The 27060-nt window shown below is 43.3% G+C and overlaps 1 protein-coding gene across 3 annotated transcripts in view; it reads right to left on the reverse strand.

Moving 5' to 3' along the window:
- Positions 1-290: 290 nt before the first annotated feature.
- Positions 291-27060, reverse strand: part of PRDX1 (peroxiredoxin 1) — a 66194-nt gene continuing 39424 nt past the window's right edge. For 2 of the 3 annotated variants that reach the window (XM_058552286.1, XM_058552285.1), the window contains exons 2-6: positions 9120-9236; positions 7021-7174; positions 6319-6441; positions 5844-5974; positions 291-648 (exon numbers count right to left, since the gene is read on the reverse strand). In XM_058552286.1, the coding sequence (XP_058408269.1) occupies positions 563-648; positions 5844-5974; positions 6319-6441; positions 7021-7174; positions 9120-9225 (600 nt within the window). In that variant the 5' untranslated portion in view covers positions 9226-9236 and the 3' untranslated portion in view covers positions 291-562. Of the gene's footprint in view, positions 649-5843; positions 5975-6318; positions 6442-7020; positions 7175-9119; positions 9237-11475; positions 11499-27060 lie in introns of those variants that run through there. The other variant, XM_058552284.1, reaches the window with a different exon arrangement.

Below are 27060 nucleotides of genomic sequence, written 5' to 3' on the forward strand. Positions count from 1 at the left end.
TGGGGGCGTAAACCACTTAACCACAAGTTCACGTGCTCCACTTCGGTGGCCCAGGGTTTGCAGGTGTGGGTCCCCGGCACAGGCCCACGCACTGCTTATCAAGCCATGCTGTGGCAGCGCCCCCTATAAAGTAGAGGGAGATAGGCACGGATGTTAGCCCAGAGCCAATCTTCCTCAGCAAAAAGAGGAGGATTTGGCAACACGTTAAGCTCAAAAAAAGAGGGAAAACAAAGAGTAAATTCCTCTTATAATCAAAGGCTAATGCCCCCTAAAATGAATAATCAACAAGGTCTCAGTTCAAGTTTAATAGAAACTACAAAAGATCAAAAGTGATGCCCCACTACTGCACACATCAGTTGGCCTGCCCCGCAGCACAACTCAGGCCATTCCCTCCAGAGGAAGGAAGGCTGGCCTCCCCAACCCCTGCAGGAAAAGCCTGTCCTGTCCCATTATCATATGTGGGTTGAGTCTAAGGTCTTGTATTTTAAGCATGACAATAGTACAACAAAAGAAGTTTCGTTACGGCTGCCCACTGCAGCCTGGCCCTAAAATGGCCCAGTGCTCATTTCTGCTTAGAGAAATATTCTTTGCTCTTCTGGACATCAGGCTTGATGGTATCACTGCCAGGCTTCCAGCCAGCTGGGCACACTGCAAGAGAAAGATACTACTAATTAATAACCTGCTCAGTGGTGAGCTCTACTCTCCTCCCATGGACAAATGGATACCTCAAAACCAAATTTTAGCCCTAAAGAGCCTGAACACTCAGGCACCAAGAAGCCTACCCTATAGTTGGAGATCATTCAGCCTTTTAGTGGAAGGCTAACTACGAACATGTAATTTAATCCTCACCATAGCCCTAATACTATTATACCTAATTTATTCATGCAGCACTTGAAATTTAAAGAAATTAAGTAACAGCTTCAATTGTATACTTTGTTCTAAAAATAATTTGTCTAAGGCATATATGGCAAAATATTAAGATTTGTTAACAGTAGATAGGTAAATGGGTATTCATATGTTCTCTGTAATGTTATGCATGCTTCAAATACATCTTTTTAAAAATAAATATAAATGCTTCTCAACAAATGGTGCTGGAACAGCTGGATTTCCATATATAAAATGAGGTTGGAACCCTACTTCACACTATATACAAAAAATTAACTAAAAAATGGATCAACGCCCTAAATATAAGAGCTGAAACCATTAACTCTTTGAAGAAAATATAGGGAGGTAAAACTGCAAGACCTTGGATTTGAAAATGTATTCTTTGGTATGATACTGTAAGTAAAAGCAATAATAAAAAACAGATACACTGGACTTGATCAAAATTAAGAACTTTTGTACATCAAAGGACACTATCAAAAGAGTGAAGACAACCCACAGAATAGGAAAAAACATTTTCATTATTCATATTATCTGTTATCTGATAACAGATATATAAATATCTGCTTATATACAAATAAACCCAATTCAAAAATGGGCAAAGGACTTGAATAGACATTTTTCCAAAGAAGATACACAAATGGTTAATAAGCACATGAAAATATGCTCAGTTTCACTAGTCATTAGAAAACACATCAAAACCACAATGAGATACCACTTCACACCCACTAGGATGGCTCTAGTAAAAAAATAAAGTGTTGGGCCCCATGGCTTAGCGGTTAAGTGCACGCGCTCCGCTGCTGGCGGCCCGGGTTCGGATCCCGGGCGCGCACCGACGCACCGCTTCTCCGGCCATGCTGAGGCCGCGTCCCACATACAGCAACTAGAAGGCTGTGCAACTACGACATACAACTATCTACTGGTGCTTTGGGAGAAAATAAATAAAAAAAATTTATTAAAAAAAAAAAAAAATGCTCTAAAAAAAATGAAAATGGCCAAAAGGTGGAAACAATCCTGTGTCCATCAACAGATGGATGGATACACAAAATGTGGTATACAGAGTGGAATATTATTCAGCCTTAAAAAAAGAATTAAGTTCTGATACATCCTACAACATGGATGAACCTTGAGAAACTTGAAAACACAACACTAAGTGAAAGAAACCAAACATAAATGGACAAATGTATTATTTCACTTACAAGAAATATCTAGAATAGGCAAATTCATAGACACAGAAAATAGAAGTTACCAAGGGCTGAAGGGAAAGGGGAATGGGGAGTTTACTGCTTAATGTTTACAGCCTGTTTAGGATGATGAAAACGTTTGGGAAATGCATAGTGGTGATGGATGCACAACACTGTGAATGTAATTAATGCCACTAAATTGTACATGTAAAATGGCAAATTATGCTACATATATTACTACAATAAAAACTAATTAAAAAAAAACAACTTAAATGACTTGCCCTCATACCCAAGAGAAAAATAAGCTAAATAACTGACAAAGCTAGGACTGTAAACCCATTAACACTAAGCTGTTCTTCCCTCCGGCAGCCCTTCAGAGATCTGAAGGCAGCAACCAGTCTGCCTCCACAGTGTTCTTTAACTGGATAGCCTGAAGTACAAAGCACTAAGGACCTCCCCAGATGGCCCTGCTTGTTGCACTTAGCAACTGCCTTCTACCCCTTGGTAACCAAAGGTCTGAGCTTGACTCAAAATCACATATTTACACAGAAAGCATAGCCTTCAACCTTTCCCTACAATCTTAAGCTAGCAATGCTCCTTGGGCTAACCTGAGGAAAGTGAGGCAAAGAACAATCTCTGATTTTCCACTTCCATTTGCTATTTGTCTGCTACGAGACATGTAGTCACCCAAGTCCAGTAATGGAGCAGCAAAAGTCTCACTTGCTCAAGTGAGAGAAAGAAGTCACTTTTGGTCCAAGGATGTCACAGCCTCAGATGTTAGACTGCAACGAGCTGTCTGGGAACAAGGTATGGATGGAACAAGCATTAAATGGCAGACCCAGCTGCCATTACTTTCCTGAAATCTCCGTTAGATTGTTACACAGTTATTGGTTTTAGTTATTGGCACGAAAGGGTTAAAACACAGGTCCTAAGTATAAACAAGCAGCATGAAAGCAAAGACCAGGCCAGAGCCAGCCAGAAGTCTGGCAGTAGGTGCTAAAAGGGAACTGAAAAGATTCTCTATCTAGGAAGAAAACATAAAGCTTTAGAAGAACAGCCCAATTACAAATCATGACACAAATATAGGAGGAATAACGAACAAGAAAGAAGGACCTTGCCAACTTAGTCTCCTTGCCACTAAGGCCTCACAGTACTTAAGACCATACTAGCAACTAGTGACAGGACAGAAAGATTCACACTTGGATGTTTCACTCGTACCCAACAGTGTTGCTTTTTCAGAATCAATATGGAGCCCAGCAGAACTGGCTGAATCCCACATAAACCAGGTTTCAAGTGCAGCTGAAGTACCATGACTCTCCAAGGAGAAAACGACACCAGTCATGGTAACCTCAGTATGAGAGTACTAACTTACCCAACACAGAAGGCCCTAAACAATGACTTTTTCAGCATTGTAATTACCTAAAAAAACAGAAGGGCTTTGAATTTGGATCCCAGTTCCAACATTTATTATGAGTAAATGCTGTATTTCAATATTGGTTTATTGGTCCTTAAAAATAGGAATGTAGGATATACAAAAATCATTATGTTGTACACCTAAAATTAATGTTATGTCAATTACATCTCAATTAAAAAAAAAGAATGTAGGATTATTCGTCAAATAAACAACACATGTAAAGCACTTCATATACAGTGCTTGGTATTCATAGGCTCTCAAATGGTAACTGTCATATTATAGTATAAGCCATAAAGGGCTGCACCCAGAAAGCTGTGCCTGTTCTAGTGGGATGGGAAGCAGCAGAGACGAATAGAGTCTGAAGAAGCAAGCTTCAGAGAGTTATGAAAGCTTGGGTTCAAGAGTCTAGCCTATATATGCAAGGTCCTAGGAAAGTCCGGTAAAGGGCCGACTTTGCCACTCCCCAGCTCCTACCACTTTGTGCTGAACCTCACTCCCCACCAGGGGGCACTCTCAACAGCTCTCTGCTCCAATTCACCAGGGTGACAACCACACATGCTTCTGCAAGTGGTGCCTTCTGGTATCAATGCTCACCGATTCCTATTAGCCTTTCACTCTAGCCTAGCTAGCACTTTTGGGTCCCCCCAAATAGACACCACTAATACACTCTTAACAACTTCTATCTTCTTTAAATTGCAACCTCAGAGCTGAAATGGGCCTTAGGTAGTGCGGGGCCGGCCCCGTGGGTTAGGAGTTAAGTGCACGTGCTCCGTGCACTTAACTGGCGGTTCGGATCCTGGGCGTGCACCGACGCACTGCTTCTCCGGCCATGAGGTGGCGTCCCACATACAGCAACTAGAAGGATGTGCAACTATGACATACAACTATTTACTGGGGCTTTGGGGAGAAAAAGGGGAAAAAAAGGAGGAGGACTGGCAATAGATGTTAGCCCAGGGCTGATCCTCCTCACAAAAAAACAAAAAAAAGAAAGGTAGTCGGAACTATTTATATTCTAGAGAAAGAAAATAAGATGTAGTAAAACAAAAAATTTGTCCAAGTCCACCTGTACATTTGATCTGATATCAACAGCACTTGATCACAATTATCTTGTCCTCAATTACATTAAGCTTGGGGTGAGGGTCAAGATCTCCTTCCCCCACATACCCAGCACTTCCAGCCTCAGGAGCTAAATCCTTTAAACTCAGTTGGGCTAAGGTTGTCTCATTCCAGTAACAACTACATGGGGGGGGGGGGACAAAGTCAAAAAGCTACAGCCTTACAAAGTCAAAAGCTGGGATCAAGTAGTTCAGTACTTTATCACAACACTGCAATGAGAATACATAGAAAAGGGCCAGCCCCGGTAGCCTAGTGGTTAAGTTCGGCGTGCTCTGCTTCAGTGGCCCAGGTTCAGTCCCTGGGTGCAGACCTACGCCACTAGTCTGTCGGTGGCCATGCTGTGGTGTCAGCTCACATACAAAAAAAAGGAAGACTGGCAGTGGATGTTAACTCAGGGCGAATCTTCCTCAGCAAAAAAAAAAAAAAACAATATATAAAGAGAGAAGTACTAGTGGTGGAGTAATAGGAAAAGAAGGGCCTACACTCTAACAAATGCTAGATAAACACCGTTAAGTTGAATCTGCTCAGTCATGTTTAGATTTTACAAGGACAGACTCACAAAAACATTATCTTTGACCCCGAAACTTCTAATGAAGAACCTTGACATTTCATCTAGAAACCTTCTAGCCCTAACCCTTACCTCTCCTTAAGTTTTTACATTACACATTTATATAATTTAGTATTTGGTGACTAATTCTTACAAACACAGCAACCGCATTGTACAACAGTATGGGTTTTTAAAAGATAGAACTGTGTATTAGCTCTATCTGCCTATTGTCTTTGGTAAGTTATCTTAGTCCTATCTTTATTTTCTAAATTTCAAAACTGGTCATATATTATCGTTATCTTTTAAAACCCCAATAAAACAAATATGGACTATAGGAATTAAGCTCTTCTCCCAATAAACACTTGTCAAGGATGGCATGTTTTATCTCTGGATGTGACCGTTAACCCGTTTGTTTTACCTTTATACTCCTATGAGATCCTCCTACGCTCCTTTAATAAGTTAAATCTGCAGCAGTGAGTGATTCTAAATGAGCAGGGCAGAAGCTGGGAATATCCAGTTGGAACAAAAAGCCTTTATATTCTCCTCCCTGAGCTTTTCCATCACCCCACACCCCCAACAACCCACTATAATCCAGAGACTTCAATTTATTGAAAAGATATAATCACTCTTTTCTTACTGAGTAGACTTAGTTCCTACCCACCACCATTCTGTTTTCCTGCCACCAGGCAGATTGGCTTACCTTCCCCATGTTTGTCAGTGAACTGGAAGGCCTGAACTAGTCTCAGAGTCTCATCCACTGAGCGGCCAACAGGGAGGTCATTTACAGTTATCTGCCGAAGGATACCTTTATCATCAATGATAAAGAGGCCCCTGGGAAGAAGAGATTGAAGGTTTGAGGGAGGCAATACAGGTTTAGAAACTGCTTTGTTAGAACAGAAAAGTAATGAAAATAGAAATGGGCTGGTTTCCCAGACTTGCACTGTCCTTGCCCTTAGCGAGGAGGCCCCTGCATAAAAAATGAAATGAGACCATCATGCTGTATAAACTTCCACAGTGATGCCTGTCAATTATTTCTCAACAAAACTGGGGGAAAAGAAGAATGAATTGAGAATGGAGTCTCTACAGATCAGGGCTCTATCTCTCTCCAAATCAAAGGCCCTCAGCCAATCATATAATTCTCCTGATGAATGTCAGCCCCCCAAGCAGGTACATACCTGAACGAGATGCCTTCATCAGCCTTTAAGACGCCATAGTCCTGAGCAATGGTGCGCTTTGGGTCTGATACCAAGGGAATGTTCATGGATCCCAGTCCTCCTTGTTTTTTGGGTGTGTTGATCCTACAGCAAAAACCACACATACAATCACATTCAAATCCTTGTGTAGGGCCGGCCCTATGGCTTAGCGGTTAAGTATGCATGCTCTGCTGCTGGCAGCCCGGGTTCAGATCCCGGGCACGCACTGATGCACCGCTTCTCCGGCCGTGCTGAGGCCGCGTCCCACATACAGCAACTAGAAGGATGTGCAGCTATGACATACAACTATGTACTGGGGCTTTGGGGGGAAAAAAAAATAAATAAAATTATTTAAAAAAAAAAATCCTTGTGTAGCAAAAGTACTAACTATATTCCTTCCCCTTTTCCAACATTCCTAATCTAACTTCCCCAAAAAACTAAAAACTTTTTCCAGCAGTAAAGTGAATGACAGTTAAGGTCACCAGAGTACACTCAGCTGCAACCCAAGCTGCTTTTCCTCTGCTGCCAGATAATAAGAGAGCAACAAGAGAAGTCAGAGCCTTTGCACTCCCCTTTCCTGAGGAGCCAGAAGCCAATACTTGAGAAACTCTACTGCCAAAGCCTCCTAGTCCCAGTTGCTGCTTAATTAAACAGTCCATATGCCAAATGAACCAAAAGATTTACCACGCCAGATGACAGAAGTGAGAATCCACAGAAGCACCAATCACTTGGCAGTTGAGTTTCTTAAATTCTTCTGCCCTATCACTGAAAGCAATGATTTCCGTGGGGCACACAAAGGTGAAGTCGAGAGGGTAAAAGAAGAACACAACATATTTTCCTGGAGGGGAATAAAACAGTTTCAAGTTAGCCTTCGAAACAGATTTCCTTGCTTTAGAGAGAATGAAAACCTAAGGACATTTTCCTATGGAAAACAGAAGCCATTTGAGGTTGATGGCAGACATAACAACTGCTAAATGCCAAGATGCTCAACATGGATGTCTCTTTTAGCAGCTACTTTCAGAACCTCTTGCAGCAGAAGGGCCTGCATGAAAACAAGTTCCTTCCAGTTCCATGCTTTATTTTCCTGCTTCCATAGTAGCTGCCAACTACAGAACAAACACTGTTCAGTCTGATTTTGATCTTCTGTGGGTAGGTAAAATTAGCACCAACACCAAATTCCCTATTGAAGAAAAGCAAAAGCAAGGATGCAATTATCTACTGGATAGCCTAACGGCAATGCTTACAATCAGTGCCCAGAAAGAGCTGAATTGCTGGATTCTCTGCTACAGGCACTAAGAGACCAACAAGAAATCAGAAAGTCACTCAGATTACCAAATGAAGTAGATCTTCAACTGGCCAGGCAGCCTCTCACCATACCTAATGGGTTAAGCTATTGGAACAATTCCAAATATTCATTTATTTCCAGGTAGCAGCCACGTTTGAAAGTCAAAACAAGCTACTCCTTTTCACACTCACTTTGAAAACCAAATCACTAGAAACTTACTCATCTAAATAACCTCTCCAGGGCTTTGCCTAACAAGCACTTTGAAGCCTCAGCAGGTCAAGCCCTGGAGGGCAGAGAGCAGCTCTTCCTAAACCTCGTGCTTTTACCCTTGAGCCAGGGTCACCTCTCTGTGGTGATACTTACCTTGTTTGAGAGGAGCTTCCCTCCATAGGGCCCCACTTACCCGTTCTTATTCCAACCAAGGAGTGTGATGTGTTAGGAAACCTAGTCACTCGTCCTACCCAAAAGCAGACTGCACGAACTGAATACTATACCACTAAGAAAGGTATACTTGAGGGGCCAGCCCGGTGGCTTAGCAGTTAAGTGTGCGCGCTCTGCTGCTGGCGGCCCGGGTTCGGATCCCAGGCGCGCACCGACGCACTGCTTCCCCGGCTATGCTGAGGCCACGTCCCACATACAGAAACTAGAAGGATGTGCAACTAGACATAGAACTATCTACTGGGGCTTTGGGGGAAAAAAAAAAAAAAAAGGAGGAGGATTGGCAATAGATGTTAGCTCAGGGCCGGTCTTTCTCAGCAAAAAGAGGAGGATTAGCATGGATGTTAGCTCAGGGCTGATCCTCCTCACAAAAAAATAAATAAATAAATAAATAAAAGTAAATAAAAAAAAGAGAAAGGTATACTTGACATCTGAGCTTCAAGTTTGCATTCCAAGGAATCAATATCCTCAATTGTCCCACAAGACCTAGCTGCTCCAGGAACGCAAGGTAAAGAAAGGAAGAACTTCATTAGAACTTGCCAAGTGTCTGCATGAAACTAACAGAAAGAATAGTTGTTCCAACTGTGACATCAACTCTTCCTTGTGGGCAAAACAGTCAAGACGCTCTGCCTAATAATACAGCAGCTGTGACACACACAGTTCACAAACTGAACTGAAAATGCAGTGTCACAGCTCCAAAGACTTGAGCTCTGAGACTTTAAATCGTTGAAGGCCTCTTACAAAAAGATCATGAGAATATCATCAATAATACAATTGAAGAGGAATACTGAGAAAATAATTGAGCTAATATATCCAGGCATAATGAAGCATGTGCTTTCTCCAAAAGTAGTCTGGACCTAGGATATCTACCCTGTGATCACTGTTGATAATCACCACTTCACTTCAACATGAAGGCAACAGCCTCCTACCCTTAAAGTCCTTGACCTGGAAAATACAAATCATTCTGTAATCAAACATAACAGAGACACAAAAATTGAACAAGCCATCCCTAGATTGTAAAATAATTCCATTTTAATGAACCTAATGTAATTACTCTTACCTTTGTAGTCAGACAGGCTGATATCTTTGAACTGACCATCTGGCATAACAGCCGTGGCTTTGAAGTTGGGGGCAGGGTGCCCAATTCTGGCATTTCCTGAAGACATCTTGCTATCAGCTAAAAAAGATAAAAGAGAAAACAAATTATAAGCAAGGGGGCCAGCCCAGGGGTATAGTGGTAAAGTTCATGCTCTGCTTCAGCAGCCCGGGGTCCACGGGTTCGGATCCCCGGTGCAGACCTATGCACTGCTCATCAAGCCATGCTTTGGCAGTGACCCACACACAAAACAGAGGAAAACTGGCAACAGATGGTAGCTCAGGGTGAATCCTCCTCAGCAAAAAAAACAAAGAAAAAGAAAAAAAAAGGAGCAACTCTTACTTTCCTAGATAACCAACACCCTCCATCTACTTAGAAATTTAGCTGTAGAGCTAGCCCCATGGCTTATCGGTTAAGTGTGCGCGCTCCGCTACTGGCGGCAGGGTTTGGATCCCGGGCGCGCACCACTTCTCCAGCTGGGGCCGCGGCCCACATACAGCAACTAGAAGGATGTGCAACTATGACATACAACTATCTACTGGGGCTTTAGGGAAAAAAAGAAAAGGAGGAGGATTGGCAATAGATGTTAGCTCAGAGCCGGTCTTCCTCAGCAAAAAGAGGAGGATGAGCATGGATGCTAGCTCAGGGCTGATCTTCCTCACAAAAAAAAAAAAAAGGAAAGAAAAGAAACTTAGCTGTAGAATAAAGTGGTCTGGAATACGTGACTTCCATATTAGTAAGAAGCCTAAGCTGAGCTTTCCAACTTTTGAAACAAAAACAGATTTTACACGGCTCTGAATCTCAGCTTTTGTTTTCATTTAAAAACGGCAATTTCTTTATAAAGTAACCTCTATTACTTTTCCCGAACCGTCATTCGTGCAATGGCATTTTCTTCCGTATTTTCACTATACAGAAGGGGGGGGCGCGGGCAGACAGACGACACACCGACAACTCTCAAACCCCAACGCACAATGCCACGAACACTGAGGGCCTGACCCCCTGTAGTAGTCATGTTCCCCTTTCCCGGGACCGTGCCTCCATCTTCCTTCATAATGTGGGAGGCACCCTTGATCTTTCTGCAGGTAGACATGCGCCAGAGCACAAACTCTAAAGCCAATCCCAACTCTCTGAGAGGCAAGACTAAGATTCTGGCATCTGCTCAATTTCAAATCTTTAGGTGTTGTGTTCAAGCCCTACAAGCGTTTCAAAAATGAGTTTCTGACCTCGGGGCCAAGATCCTGTGGCAATAATACGTAAAAGAACTGATTTATTACTAAAAAGCAATCTTGCACTGGATTCACCAGGTCAACACCAAGATAAGGAGTTAACATTTAACCCAGTAAGCTATCGGTTTGAAAGCTCCAAGAAGCTAACGTTCCAAGTCCCAAAGTTTTTGTTTCATAAAACGACAACCAAAAGAAACGCTGTGACCATCGATCATCGCAAACTTTTTACTGCTTAACATCTTTAATAACAGCAACAAAATCAACCAGAAAGGCACGCTGCAACATGGTGACCAAATATAGTTACCCTAACATGAATAGCCTCCTTGCCCAAACTTGCTTTTTGCCAGGTGTCCCCAAATCCACTAACGCCAGCCAATCGGGAGAAAGGCTGGTGGACTTCCAGCTGGCGTTGGCCTTCTCAAGGAGTCTGCCCAAGAGCTTCCCTAGTGAAAGCCACTCCCCGAAACCCCACTTCAGGTACTCTCCTGCCACTCCCATCAACACCCCAACCTGAGCACTTTGGAAAGCACCAGCAGGAGAGTACGCAGTCTTCATTGAGGACATTTGGGATCACCACAAACCCTACGCTGCAAATGGAAAAATAAAGACAGGGGAAAGGAATCCGAAGCTCCACAGTGACTTACGGGTCGGGACCGGGAACAACCTTTACCCTTACCACACGACACACGGGTAAGCCTCAGGTCAACTTCCAGGTCCCTTCTAGAAACTTCCCGAACCCGCCACGCCCTGCCCGGCAGGAGACTAGTCCCGGGGACCTCACTACCACCAGCCCGCTCTGCCGCCACGCCAAGCCAATCAGCGCCCTCTGCCCGGGTTGCCGGGGAAAGAGGAGATTCGAGTCGACATTAGCCGCGGGGTTCAACCAGGTCCGCGCTACCACAAGGGGGTGGGGGGGGGGACGTGAGGGTGCCCATACGGCCCGACCACTCTCAGGCACCAGGCCTCGCTCTGTCGCCTCCCCCAACACAGCGACCCTAGTTGAGCCGGGCGGTCTTCGGGGAGAAGGAAGAAAAGGCCACCAGCGGACCGTGGGGCGCTTCGCTCCGCCGAGGCCTCGCCACCCACATACTCACCAGCTCTTACACAAAAACCACCAAGACCAGTCAGGAAGAAGATGCGCGAAGCACGCGTCAGGCGCTGCCTTTATAGCCTGTAGGGCTCTCGCGAGAGTCAGAGCGGGCCGGGGGTGCGGAAGGGGGAGAGAGAAGGGGGATCTGGCTCCAGCTCCGCCCCGACCCTACCCAACGCGCCCCGCCGGAATGACTCAGCTCTTTCCGTTGCGGTGGGGCGGGCTCCGGCGCCGAAAGTAGCAATCCCACTCACCGCCGCCAACGGTTGGGGTCGGAGCGTCTTGACCGTCTCCAAACCCAAACGCCTCCGTTAATCCGAGATCTCTGCTGGGGGGGCCGTGCGCGCCTTGCCCTCAAAGCCCAAACCAGGGTAAGGGCCCTGGCTGCTGCCCACGGAGGACCACGTCAAACCACACCAAGCCCTGAGAGCTGTCTATGCAAATATTTCTCAAATATTCTGCCCCGGTCTCCGCAGCCTCTGCCCTAGTGCTGATCCTCAGTAACCCTTACTGCTTAGACAGCCTCCTTTATTGTTCTGTCTGATAACAGAGTTGCTGCTGCCCATCTCCCATCCATCCCTTTCACTGCGTCTGGAAGAAATCTCGCTGAAATCTGATCATGTCACTCCTCTGGTTTGTGGTTAAAAAAACTAGGGCTCTGTAGTCAATTTCCTGAGTTAAAACTCACTGTTTTATGTGTGGCCTTCAGGCAAGAGTCTTAATCCATTACCCTTGCTTTTCTCACCTGTAAAATGGTAATATCATTAGTTTTGTGTTGAGATCATCTCTGTAGCTTATTTAGCACAATACCTAGTTCTTATTATACATTAGAAATGTTAGCTATTATTATCACTGTAACTCTTCCTTGCTCCTAGATTGTAACACCCAAAACAGTGTGTAGCTATTTCAAGCCTTCTGAAGAACCTGCTCCCTCCTAGCTGGCCAAGAGAAATGTCTTTAAAGACTCAGCTGAAGCATGACTTCCTCTGAAACAGTTCCTGAACTGTTCCCATCCCCAGAATTCCTCTGAAGCTGTTCTTTTCTCTCATCCCCAGAATTGACCGGCCCCTGCTTTATGCCCAAACAATAGCCTGTATAGCCAAAGAAACTTTTAAGGTGTTTTACTTGTTTATATGTCAGCCTCTCCTTGCTAGACTGACTTTCTGGAAGGTAGGATTTGGGTCCGTCTCTGTGTACCCAACTCACAAAAGAGCATATAAAATAAGATCATTTAATAAATAGTATTATTGTGACCAGGAACCAGGCAAGGAAAGGGTTACGAGAATCTGATCAATACCTAACATAGTCTGTCAAATGTTTTCCAGACAAGGAGAAAACTGAATGTGCTGTTTTTCAGAGGTTGATGTCCCGGTTTTTTGTAAATGTTGCCATCCTACAGTGAAACTTACATGGTTGCCGCAAGACCCTTGCAGTTTGCTCCAGCTTCAAGTGTCCAAAAGTTACCATGAACCTGTTATGTAATGACATGTTCCTTGACCTCATTATGTAATGGCATGTTGCGTTGAACTCATTGCGTAATGGCCTGCACATGGGCCCTGACTGAGCCCAGTTGTTACACAGATGTGACATATCTTCTGCACTCTGGTGCATAAAGTCTCCACCGGCACTAAGCTCAGGGGGGACACCACTTTGGGAGCGGCACTAAGCTCAGGGGGGACACCACTTTGGGAGCGGCACTAAGCTCAGGGGGGACACCACTTTGGGAGCGGCGCTAAGCTCAGGGGGAACACCACTTTGGGAGTGGCGCTAAGCTCAGGGGGGACACCAATTTGGGAGCTATCCCCAGTGTTCATTGCTTGTGCAAGCAATAAACCTTTTTGTTCACCCACTTCAGCCTTGGTTGTGATTTTCAGCTCCACACTCACCAAGAGATGAACCCATTGAGTTCAGTTACATTATGTCCCCCTTTCTGTCCCCCTCGCCCCCATCCTACTAACTCCCTTGGACCTTATAGCAGGATAAGAAATGGGGAAGTGCTGTGTCATGCTAACTGAGCATCTCGAAATTTTTTGGTATTTATCATGCTACTTGTAACAGTAGTTATTTTTTGTTTTTTTTCCTTCTCTGCCTGACGCTGGACAGTTATTTGTCCATTATTGATTTCCCTGTTGAGGAGGCAAAGGAGGAGTAGAAGTTCAGAGCTTAATAATGGATGGCTATTGCTATGGGTAGGTTAAAACAACAACACACAGTCTTACTTCAGCCAGAAGAAAATTACCATTTGTTGTATCTACCATGCGCTGGGCTCTAGGCTGGGCACTTGGGCTTGTTTGTCTCATTTAAGAATCAAAAGAGTTATCTTGGCCCAGAAAAATGTCAATAGCCTGTCTCTATGAGAGTATAAAAAATGAAATAGCAGGACAAAGTTCTGAAAAGAGAAGACATCTGTTGAACACTTGTTGTCTAAGTAAGTGATTGCGGAGTCCCTTTCCTCAGAGAACAGTCAAGATTTCAGAAATGTGGTCATGAGGGCTTTCTCCTTTCTCCTTCTACAGGACCTGGTATATACGTCAATGTCTACTTTTGCACATATCCCATTGTTTTGTCCTCACTTGTTCAGCAGTAGTTTGAGAAGAAATTTACCTATTTTATTTATCTTTGTAGTACCAGAACCTAGGACAGTAATTGGCCTAGGACAAGTGCTTAATTAACTTTGGAATATATTGAAGATTTTTGAGATGTGGAGTTAACTTATTTGACTGTTTTAGGAGGATGACTTTAGCAGCTATGTGATAGATGAACATAATGACTAGGAAACAAGAGGCAAAGAGACCAGTTGGGAGGCTACTGCAATGGTCCAGACAAGAGAAGTCTCAGAACTGTGATATGACATTGGCAGCAGGTTGGGAAGAAGAAAAGAAAGGATATTTCTACAGGCCTTAGGAGTAATTGGATTTAGGGTGAGAGGAAGGAGGAAGTTCAATCTGATTCCTTGGTTTCTTTCTTTTTTTTTTTTTTTTTAAGATTTTATTTATTTATTTTTCCCCCAAAGCCCCAGTAGATAGTTGTATGTCATAGCTGCACATCCTTCTAGTTGCTGTATGTGGGACGCAGCCCCAGCATGGCTGGAGAAGCGGTGCGTCAGTGCGCGCCCGGGATCCCAACCCGGGCCGCCAGCAGCGGAGCGCGCGCACTTAACCGCTAAGCCAACGGGCCGGCCCATGATTCCTTGGTTTCTTATCTTGGCAACGTAGAATTTCATTAACCAGTGACATAGGAAACACTGGAGAAGAAGTTTGAGGTTAAAAATAATGACCAACATTTATTGAGTACTACTTGTTTTACAGATGATGCCTGATGCCCAAAGAATTTAAGTAAATTGTCCAAGGTCACAGCTAATAGTTATTGGAGCCAGATGCCATCCCAGGCAGCAGAGCCATCATGTTGTGCAATATGCAAATGTTATCTTTAGTTAGACTGTAATGTGAATGGTGTCCCTGGGAGTTGTGCCTTACAGTGTCCTGGCCAGGCTGTGTGACTCTGGAGTCCACCCTGTTACTGACTCCTCTCTTAAAGGAGGGGATAATCAGTTTGGTTTGAGGCAAACAACACTGAGATGCTCACAAGACATCCAGGTGGAGGTGTCCAGAGTTCAGCGTTGGAGATGTCGATTTGAGAATCAGCAGCACAAAGGTTTAGTTACATATTTATTGTTCTTCTATTTACAGGAGGCCTATACTCTGCTAGATACCAGACAAGCAAAAACAAGTAAGACGTCGTCTATTGATTGTCTTAAAGGATTACTAAAAAGTTACCTAAGGAGAAGAAAAGTTAGGGAAGAGTTCCAAGCATAGAAAACAGCAAAAGAAATAGGAGACAATATAATATGTTTGGGGAAGTACAAAAAGTTTAATATAAATAGAATGTAAATGCCAAAGACTAGAATGTAGAGACAAAGAACAGAGATTGGTTATGACAATCTCTGACACTGGTGGTGATGTACCCCATAAGCCAGGCTAAGGAGTTAGAATTTTATCCCAGGGGTAAAATTGGATATGGGAGTATAGAAAGAAATAGGAAAATGACCACATCATGTTGTATTATTGATCATTCTGGCAGGTGCAGAGAGAATAGATTTAGGGGACCAAGAAGATATGGGATAGGGAGACCAATGAGGAGGCTCTTGCCATGGCCAGGAAAAAGAGGTTGAGAGCTTTGATGGCAGGAGTGCTAAGTGTGAAGAGATGGGATTAGATGGCAGAGTTTGCAAGATCTGGGCATCAGATATGGGAATTGAAAGAGAGGGAGTCAAGCATGAGTCCCAGGGGAATTGGGCAATTGTGATGCAATTCACAGAAATGTAGTGAAACAGATTTTGGAGGAGACAATGAGAAGCCCAGTTTGGGGTATGTTGAATTTGGGCTTCCACAGGGAGATGGCCAGGAGGAAGTTGGAAATGTGGAAACTTGAAGGTAAGCCCATGGGAAGGCAAGGACCCACCTATGTTGTTCATCGTGTTATAACCCTAATACCTGGCAGCATGGTTCCTGGCACATGATGGGTACAATAGATATTCGTTAAATAAATAAATGAATTATATATTTTTTGACATCATTCACAAGATCAAGGATACTTGAAACTGAGGGAGTAAATGAAATCCCTGAGAGAGTGGAGAAAAGTGAGTCAACACCAGAACCTCAGAGAATTTCTATGAGGGTAGGAGGAGGGACAAAAGCAATTAAAGGCAACTCAAAAAGAATAGCATTTTGTGGGTGAAGGGTCACTCATGAAGATGGACTGTTTCTTCCAAGAATAATTTCTTTTGGTCCCCACTGTCAGCATTGAAGTTATTGCACCTGGGAAAGGGTAACAAAAAAACAAACAAAAAAGGAATGAGTTAAAAAGTCAGTTAGTAGATATACAAGCTGCCACCTGTGAAATTTACTGAGTAAGTTTTCTCTGAAGTCCTTAAAATTAAAAAAAAAAAAGCCACCAACAACAACCTATTACTAAATTGCTGGTTGCTGAGGGCATTAGATGGGGCTTTGTTAGGAAAAATTGCTTGTGGTCAGGGCAGCTACTGAGAAAATGGTTGCATAAATCATATTTTGCTCTATTTCTTGGAAGTGAGGCCCTTAAAATTTTTCTCTGCCCAATTCAAATAAATATGGCTTTTCTTTGCTGGGCAAAGCACTGATTCCCAGCCCAGTTCTTCAGATGATTTAGCTCCCTTCATCTATTAAAATAGTATTCTCGAACATGAGTAATATGAGGTCCCTGTGAAAGGAAAAATATTCTCGAGGACCCCCAATGTTGGTTTGATTTATTAAATTTAATTATTTAACTGTCATTAATTTAATTTTACTTTTTTTTATTTTTTATTTTTGCTGAGGAAAATTAGACCTGAGCTAACATCTGTGCCAATCTTCCTCTACTTTATATGTGGGTCACTGCCACAGCGTGGCCGACAAGTGGTGTAGGTCCATGCCTGGGATCCAAACCCGCAAACCAGGGCCGCAGAAGCAGAATGCACCGAACTTAACCACTACACCACAGGCTGGGCCCTACTCATTTTTTTGCATTCAGACTATTTAATATTTTAATAGGTTGCCCCAGGATGCAATATTGAAAATAATTTAAAATCCTGTTTGATGATAATGTTTTCCCTGTTAATTACTACTGCCCTTGCTGCTGATGAACTGTTGCAAGTTATAATATAGAAGACGAGTTTCCTGCAAGCAATACCCTCCATGAATATTGTCCTAATTCTATACTGTATCTTCTCCTGGGTTCTGCATACCTATACTGCCTACACGTTGTGATGGGAACTCAATTCTCCAATCACCTTTCTCTGTTCAAGTTAGCATGAAACCTTGTTCATAGTGCTCTCTGACATCGTCTGCCTTCACTTGACAAAGCAGTAGTTACATTACTGCACTGATTTGCTGTGGTAGACGCAGTTAACGGACTCAACAGCCATTGCCCATTCTTATTAGCTAGCTAGATACAGCAGGTTAGGCAATTCAGTATGAGTATAAAGCAGATGTTCTAGGACAGTGATCATTTTAACATTAGGACTTGGTAACCTAGTAGCAGCCTACCACAAGCTTAAAAACCATTAAAGTTAAACTTATAAATCATTCAAGTTAAACCTATAAACCAACCATTAAAGCTAAATGCTTTCATGTAATTGTAATAACATATGCAGTGATGGAAATCAAAATCACAGGGTACGGGCCGCCCCCGTGGCTTAGGGGTTAAGTGCAGGCGCTCCGCTACTGGCGGCCCGGGTTCGGATCCCAGGCACGCACCAAGGCACCGCTTCTCTGGCCATGCTGAGGCCGCGTCCCACATACAGCAACTAGAAGGTTGTGCAACTATGACATACAACTATCTACTGGGGCTTTGGGGAAAAAAAGGAGGAGGATTGGCAATAGATGTTAGCTCAGAGCCGGTCTTCCTCAGCAAAAAGAGGAGGATTAGCATGGATGTTAGCTCAGGGCTGATCTTCCTTACAAAAAAAAAAAATCACAGGGTGGCACTCAGTTATGAGGACATCCAGATGATTCAGAATCTGCTTATGTTAATTTTTTTAATTATCACTGAAAGGAAAACATTTAACAGTTCTCAGAGAACACGAATCTTTAAATTTACAAGAATTCAATTTATAAAATTATATTTGGGACACATAAAGGCCTACAGATACCAATTCGAGAAACACTGTTATCAAGGATAAGATGTTTGTTAGAATTGAATATAGCTGCAAGTAACAGATTAAACTCAAATAATAAGCTTGACCAAATAGGGAATCAATTTTTCCCATTTAACAGGTAGGCAGTCCAAGACTGGTGTGTGATTCCACACTGCCATCAGGAACCCAGGGTTCTTTTAATTCTGTGTTCCCAAATCCCTAGCCTGCAGCTTTTATTCTTTTGATTACCTTATAATCACAAAATGTCTGCTGTACTTCCAACCTCATACCTATATTCCAGGCAGGGAGAAGGAGCAGGGTAGCCAGAAGGGAGCAGGGACTATAATCGGGAAGGAAAGCATTCCCAGAAGCTCTCAGTTTACATATCATTTGGCAGAACCACATCACATGGCTGCTCCTAGCTGTAGAGGAGGCTGAAAATTGTGTCTCTTAGTTGGTATATTACCACTCCTAACAAAATTGAGATTCTGTTAGGAAGGAAGGAAGGGAGAAGGATATTGGATAGGCAATTAGAGGGACTGACCTTGATGAAATTTGAAAGGAGGAACTTAGGATTCTGACTGTTGCCATATAAGCATGTTAAAACACTAGAAAAAAAGAGACTCAAAAAGAAAAAAATAGAACATAATAGATTATATCTACGGATATTTTCTCTATTAAAAAAAGAGTCTCGGGGCCGGCACAGTGGTGCAAGCAGTTAAGTGTGCGTGCTCCGCTGCGGCAGCCCGGGGTTCGCCAGTTCGGATCCCTGGTGCGCACTGATGCACCGCTTGTCAAGTCACACTGTGGCAGCGTCCCATATAAAGTGGAGGAAGATGGGCATGGATGTTAGCCCAGGGCCAGTCTTCCTCAGCAAAAAGAGGAGGATTGGCAGATGTTAGCTCAGGGCTGATCTTCCTCACACACACACACAAAAAGAGTCTCAATTACTGGCTTTTTTTTTCCTACCCTTGCTAGAGGTGGCAATTTGTTTTATTAAAATTGCTTTACATTTCTAATAAGGGCCTCTGTGTTGCACAACTTCAGGGGATGATATTCACGTTATATTCTCTGTGAATAGTGCCCCTGGGGATCGGGTAACAAAACCACCTTGTTTGTAGTAATGTTTTTGGTATTGTAGACCTTTCATGAAGTGATGTATAACTCTTGGTCACTTGCATAATTAAATATTTACTTATGAACTGTTACCTCCTCAAAAAATATACAGCCCTAGACCCTCAGAGTTCAAAGGAATCACATTTAACTAATTTAACAATTAAGTTCCCACTATGTGCCGTGCACTATCCTAGGCCCTGCCCTCTGTGCCCTGCACTGAACATGGAGCTTAACATCCAACCTTCTACCCATTACAAGAATCCCTTCTTCAATAGGCCTTACAGTCCCTGGGCCTTGGCTTGAACACTTCAGTGACAACTCCTTTCTGTCTCGGTCACCTTCCTACAGGTATTCATATTGGTGCTTTCGGGGCTGTTGGTGACCCCTAGAAGTGGGCAGCAATTAAGCTACATAGAACTATGGTATTACCCATGTAGAATATGGTGGAACTGTCTCCCTTCCTTGGCCTGCCCAGCAAGGTCTGGAGTAGTTTATTACACAAAAATGGGTAACTGAGATTCCATGTAACTGTCCTCAGCCTCAGTTTTCTTCTCATTAAAATTGTATGACAGAGTTATCTCTGGCAAAGAGTAAGTGATTAACACATAATTGTTGCTATCGTCATCATCATTATCATTATTATCTGTGTTAAAATTTGTTGGATTGCCTTCAGCACATCCTTTGAGTCCATCAAAAATAAATGTATTTAAGTAGCTCTTTACCTAATCTTCATTTGAACTTGTTTCTGAGATCGCATTGACTTCTACTCATATTTTTGGTTTTTATTTTTACAAATTTGACATCCCAGTTCCTACATTTTCATCAGATTCCAACTTTCTTTTTTTTTTCCCCCTAAAGCCCCAGTAGATAGTTGTATGTCATAGTTGCACATCCTTCTAGTTGCTGTATGTGGGATGCGGCCTCAGCATGGCTGGACAAGCGGTGCGTCGGTGCGCACCCGGGATCTGAACCTGGGCCGCCAGTAGCGGAGCGCACACACTTAACCGCTAAGCCACGGGGCCGACCCAGATTCCAACTTTCAAGTATGATCTGGTATTTGTTATTCTTCTGTCACTGTCCTGTTTTATACTGAAGTGCTGTTTATAATTAAATGAGGTGTGTGTTTGGGATACTGAACTCTTGGGTTTAGGCTCAAATTTTCACCCTCCCACAGCTAACTAGAAACATAATCAAAGTGCTGATTTTTTTCCTCTCCCTCCGCCTTCCTTCCCCTCCAATTTTAGAACTGGAATGAATGCCCGATACAGTCTAGACCAGAGCAGTAAAGGGGAAGTGCCAAGCTGTATCAACTATGGTGTAGTTGTAAGCTGGACTAGCAGGGGACTTGCACCTACGTTTATAGAATTCAAGTTGGCTTTTACCTTTAGCCACCTGATATTTCAAGGGCTAATTTCAAATACTTTTTCTACCCGAACCAAATCCTTATAAACACAAGCATTTATTGGTTATTTCTCAACCTCAGCACTATCAACATTTGAGTCTGATAATTCTTTGTGGGGGGGGGGGTGCGGTGCTGCTGTCCTGTGCATAATAGAATGTTTAGCAATATCCTGCCCTCTAGATGCCAGTTGCACCCGCACACACATTGCCAAATGCCCCAAGTTGAGAACTGCTGAGCTAGAGAAAGTCAAATACGTGACTTAAGGATTCCTAGCCTATCTAACCTTCTGGCACATTTGTCTTGGCTGGAGGGATCTTTTCTGCCTGGAAGCAGGAAAAAAAAACCCTTTATTTCTTTCATGCATTCATACTTTACTTCTTGACATCTTGGCTAAAGTTTCCAGAAAAGTGAGCCTTACTTGTCAAAAGCACTGCAATTAGGAAAGTGCTGATGTTGAGACTAGAAAGGCTCACACCCATTGTAATGACTCCTTGGCTTATTCTTCTGAGGGCCACTTTGCCATTGACAGATGGGAGAGAAAGGGAGACAAAGGACAAAAGGCTCTGAGAAAGCACACTGACAGAAAAGGAGAGTTTTACCTCTGGGCAAGAAGGCTTCACTGATTCATTCCTAACCACAACCACACCTCTAACCACAAGCTGGGATCCTGCCTTTCATGGCTCCCTTAGTCTTGTTCCCTTGGCCCTCTTCAAGCTGTAATTCTACAGCTAGAGTCATCTCCACATTCTCTCCTTCTGCTTTCCCCAGAGGAACATCAGGATTGACAAACAGACCGTAATCCAAGAACTCTAATCCCAGAGTGGGATAGGAGGCAGGGCCATCCTACGTGGTTGAAGAGTTTGGGCACCTGACCACAGCAGCTAGTGGAGGTCTGGTAACCTGCCCCTAACCTGCTCATTATGTATGGTTCACCAAGCCAGGATAAAAGTTGGCTGTTTCTAATTCTGAAGTAACACAAAATTTAAAACTCTGTACATGGGCCGGCCCCATGGCTTAGCGGTTAAGTGCGCGCGCTCCGCTGCTGGCGGCCCGGGTTCGGATCCCGGGTGCGCACGGACGCACCGCTTCTCCAGCCATGCTGAGGCCGTGTCCCACATACAGCAACTAGAAGGACGTGCAGCTATGACATACAACTATCTACTGGGGCTTTGGGGGAAAAATAAATAAATAAAATCTTTAAAACTCTGTACATGCTATAAACCAGAATATTTATCTCCCCTAAGTCTTCTCTTCTTCAATTTAAACAGTCCTATTTACTTGGTGGCTCTTTATGTGACATGAGTTCCAAACCCATTGCTGATATCTCCCCATAGCATTTAGTTTAGCATAATGTTCAGCCTCCTTCCTTATCTTGACACACAGGCCCTGCACCCTCTGATGCCCTGTCTCTCCTCCCTCACATACACCTCATCCTGCTCTAACTGTAAAGCACTGTGTGCAATCCCTGAGTGTATCATGATGTTACAGATCTCCCGCATCCTGTTCGCTGACTCCACTTTGCCTGACTCCTGCTTGTCTCTCAAAAGTGGGCTCAGCTGTCACCGTTCTGAGATGCATTTCCTGACAACCTCCCCATTCCCGATCTGATTTTCGGTGCTCCTTCTTCTGTATTTCCACCATACTCTGTGCATATTTCTATCATAGATAACACTTATCACATTATTTTGTAGTTATTGGTTATTTCTTTTTCTCTCCCCCCGATGAACCACGATCTTAGTGAGTCAAGGTCATGGTGGTAGTAAGTACCTCATAGCATTGAAGAGAAAACAGATTGAGAACCGTTGCATTGGACTGTCCATTCTTTGAAGGCAGGACCACATCTTTGCCTCTGCATCCCCAGCGTCCAGCACATGGCCCATAAGCAGTAGGTGCTCAGTGAATGTGGAATACAGTAGTCTCCTTTATCCACGGTTTCACTCTCTGTGGTTTCAGTTACCTTCGGTCAACCACAATCGGAAAAGAACACTACTATCATTCACTTCATCTTGTTGGGTAGGCATTTTATCATCTCATATCAGCGCAAGAAGAAGGGAGAGAATAGTGCAATAAGATATTTTGAGAGAAAGAGAGAGAGACCACATTCATATGACTTTTATTACAGTATATTTTTATAATTGCTCTATTAGTTATTGTTAATCTCTTACTGTGCCTAGTTTATATATTAAACTTGATCATAGATATGTATATATAGGAAAAAATATAGTATATATAGGGCCTGGTACAATCCATGGTTTCAGGCATCCACTGGGGGTCTTGGAACATATCCCACACGGATAAGGGGGGATTACCGTAAATGCATGAATGCCTCAGGCAGCAGTTGGATTGCTCTCAGGTGGCTAGCCACACATTTGGTGATCTTATTTTTAAGTGTCATGAGGATGCAAAGGGGACCAAATTGGAACCAGGAGGCTGATGAAATCCTGCCCTCATCCCATTCACCTGTCATAAGTGTGTAAGTCCCTTATTCATGTCAGGAGCAGAGAAAGTGCTTAACAGGTGTTTGCTGAATTAATCAGTCTCAATTTCCTCGCTTTCAAGAACGAAGGTTCCTGCTTCCCTCCGCCATAGGCTAGCAAGAAGATTAAATATAAAATAAAAACAACTCTCCCAAATATTTAGCACTACTGTCTGAGTTCCCTGGGGGCAGAGAGCATTTTGGGTGAGCTCCACTAAAACTGAGCCAACCACAGCCACGCTGGTCTGGATGCTGGACTGGAACTGCTGACAGGAGGGAGCATTAGTTATATGGAACTAACGTGGGCCTGAGAATCACACTGTGGCTTCTGTCCTCCTCCTTTCTGGAAAAAAACTTGCAGGCATTTTTTAAGTGTGTAAGAATTGGGCCCCTAGTACCTTAGGTGGAACAAGCCAGGGTGGGGATTTTCACCGGAGAATGTTTTTGATCAGTAAATGTTATAAACTGGATTTACTGCTGCAATCCCAAGAGGGTTTCCACACGGAGCCTGGCCAGGGAGTTCTAGAGCCCTGTTTAGCTGCTAATTGACTGTTTAAGTAATAATAGCTTGGTCTGTCTAATGCTCAGATCTCGAAATTATTTCATCTAATGAAGAAACTGTTTCACTTCCTGGGATCTTACTGGAAGCCCAGGCTCACGTGAAGCTTAATTAGTGTTTATTAAGTGCCTACTATTTTATTTCTGGGGACCCTGCAATCTCATGATCCTCTTACCCCTCAGAAATGGACTCAAATATCTCTCCTCTAATAGAATTTGACCAAGACAAACGGCTTGGTTATAGTTGGTCTATGAGTAAAAGGGCAGCCTTATAGCAAAGGCTTATCTGCTGGAGTCCCTAGAAAAAGGAAATCAGATTCCAAAGGTCAGCACTAGTAGAGTTCAGAGAAGTCATCTTACACTACTGAAGTAGGAAGGGCACCTGTACAGACCCAGGGCTTTAATCTTCACCCACGTTTTGCCTGGAGAAGGAAATCCAGGCTCCAATGCAAGGATCTGTCTCCGGGTCTCGGTCATGGCTGTGGCAGAGCTGGAAAAGAAATCCCCACCCTCACCACCTGCTCATGTCTTCATCTTGAACAACTTTGACCCAGGGGCAGGAACTGGCATCCTGGCCTTCTGAAGCCCTAGGATTTTGATCCTTGGAGCTAAATGAGCTGAACATAGCTAGTGCCACACTTGCTTTTGGTAGCCTCCTTTTTTGTTTTTTTCCTACTTAACAACATATCGTGGACATTTTCCGCTACTATACTTACAAATCTACTTTATCCTTGTGGCTGTATTGTTTTTATCGTATGGATGCACAATAGTTTATTTTGCCAATTCCTTTCTTATGAACATTGGGGTAATATTTCTCTCCTCTAAACAACACAGTAAACATCCTTGTCACTTTCTTATTATTTCCTTTGACTAAATTCCTTTAAATTGCTGGATCAGAAGGGCTGCACATTCAATATTTTAATATATATTACCAACTGACACTATAGAAAAATTATACTATTTTGTACTCCCATTAACAGTGTTATGAGTAGATCCCTTTTTCCATGCTACCCCTAACACTGAGGCTTGATATTTTTAGTTTTATCCATCTGATGGGGAAAGTGATTTGTATTTCTTTTATTGTTAGTGTGTTTGAATAACTTTTTTATACCACCTGTTAAGAATTTTGCCTATGTTTCATCAAAATACTTCTCTTTTTCTTATTGATTTTATAGCAATTCTCTACAAAGTAAGATTTGAACCCTTTAAGCATTAAATATAGCAAACTCTTTTCCTATTTTGTCATTTGTCTTTTTATCTTGCTTATGATGTCTTTTTTTTTTAAAGATTTTATTTATTTATTTATTTTCCCCCCAAAGCCCCAGTAGATAGTTGTATGTCATAGCTGCACATCCCTCTAGTTGCTGTACGTGGGACACCACCCCAGCATGGCCGGAGAAGCGGCGCGTCGGTGCGCGCCTGGGATCCGAACCTGGGTCGCCAGCAGCGGAGCGCGCGCACCCAACCGCTAAGCCACGGGGCCCACCCTGCTTATGATGTCTTTTGCTGCACAATTTTCAGTTAGATAAAAGTGAAAACTATCAACATTTTCCTTTACACCTTCTAACTTTAGTTGTAAAGTTAAGAAAGGGCTTCTCAGGCCAGCCCCGTGGCGTAGTGGTTAAGTGCGCACGCTCCACTACTGGTGGCCTGGGGTTCGGATCCTGGGCATGCACCGATGCACTGCTTGTCCAGCCATGCTGAGGCAGCGTTCCACATACAGCAACTAGAAGGATGTGCAACTATGACATACAACTATCCACTGGGGCTTTGGGGAGAAAAAGGAAAAAAAAAAAAGAAAGGCCTTCTCTACCCCAAGACGATACACATATTCTCCTTTTTCTTCTTTTAGTATTTTATTTATTTATTTGTTTGTTTGTTTATTTAATATTCAAATCTTTAAACCATCTGAAATTTACTTTTGTGACCAGTATGAGGTAGGAGTCTAACATTTTTCCCCAAATGGTTAGTCAGTTATCCAGACATTTTAATGTGGTACCTAAGGTTCTTTATGAACTGGCCTCATCCTACTTCTCCAATTTCATCTCCCACTTTTCTTCCTGGAACTCTATGCTCTCTTCTTATCAAACCACATCCCGCTTTATTCCTCCACAACTCAGCACATTAGTTCCTCTGTGCAGACTGCCCTTCCCCAGGTCCCTTTAACTCCCTGACCAACAACTGTTTATCCTTCCAGAAAATTCCTGGTACATGGTAGGGATCATTAAATATTTGTTAATTGAATGAATAAATCAATCACTTCTACCCACTTTTAGCACGGAGTGGCCTCTGTTGATTACATGTGCAATGGAAGGATGTAAAATTGGGAAGTGAAGTTGACAGGGGAAATCCGTACTGCCATATGACTTAGACTGTTTGCTTCCTGCTGTGGTTCTGCCCTTGTTTTGTCAGCCCTGCCCACACTATTCCCTCCACTTCTCCTCCCTTTTCCAGCCCTAGACCAATGGTTTCAGTTGGCTACAGCCTCCTTTCCATTACTTCACTGCAGCATTGATCTTTGTGACTGTGATTCCTATGCTGATATAACTATAGCATTTATGCCAACAGCTGGAGCTCTACATAAGTGTATGTGTACACACACGTGTTTGAGTGTGTGAGAGAGAGACAAGGAAAAGAGAGTGCAACCCTTCTGCAGAGTCCTCCTTCATTCAGGAGCCCTGCTGTCTCTCTCAGGTCTAGCGAGCAGTTTCAGCAGCTTCACTGGGTGGGGAGGGGATAATTCGCCTTTCCCAGCCTAGCTTGCAGAAGTCTACTCTAAATACAAACAGTAATCACTACCACCCACTAAATCCTTTCTATGTACCATCAGGCACTTTACATTCATTGTTTCATTTAATCCCAAAACATCTCAGCAAAGTAGGTATTAAAAACCTATATTTCTGGTGCCGGCCGGGTGGCATAGCAGTTAAGTGCACCAATCACTTCGGCGGCCCGGGGTTTGCAGGTTCGGATCCCAGGCATGCACTAATGCACTGCTTGTCAAGCCATACTGTGGTGGCATCCCATATAAAGTAGAGGAAGATGGGCACGGATGTTAGCCCAGGGCCAATCTTCCTCAGCAAAAAGAGGAGGATTAGCATCGGATGTTAGCTCAGGGCTGATCTTCCTCACCAAAAAAAAAAAAGTGTTTAACTTTGACTAAAATGTCAGAGCAACAAAAAAATCTCTATTTCATAGATGAGGAAATTTGCCCAAGGTCACACAGCTACTAAGGGGCACAGCAAGGATTTAAACACAATTGTGTCTAAACAACTATCCTGGTTGATTCACAACCAATCTAGTTGGGAGCCTCCAGGTTGGAAGTTCAGGGCCATAAGAGTCCCAGTTCTCCAGCCTGACGTACTAGCTACTCTACAACTACTAT

The sequence above is a fragment of the Diceros bicornis genome, chromosome 13, assembly GCF_020826845.1.
Source record: "Diceros bicornis minor isolate mBicDic1 chromosome 13, mDicBic1.mat.cur, whole genome shotgun sequence".
In the NCBI taxonomy this organism is placed as follows: Eukaryota; Metazoa; Chordata; class Mammalia; order Perissodactyla; family Rhinocerotidae; genus Diceros; species Diceros bicornis.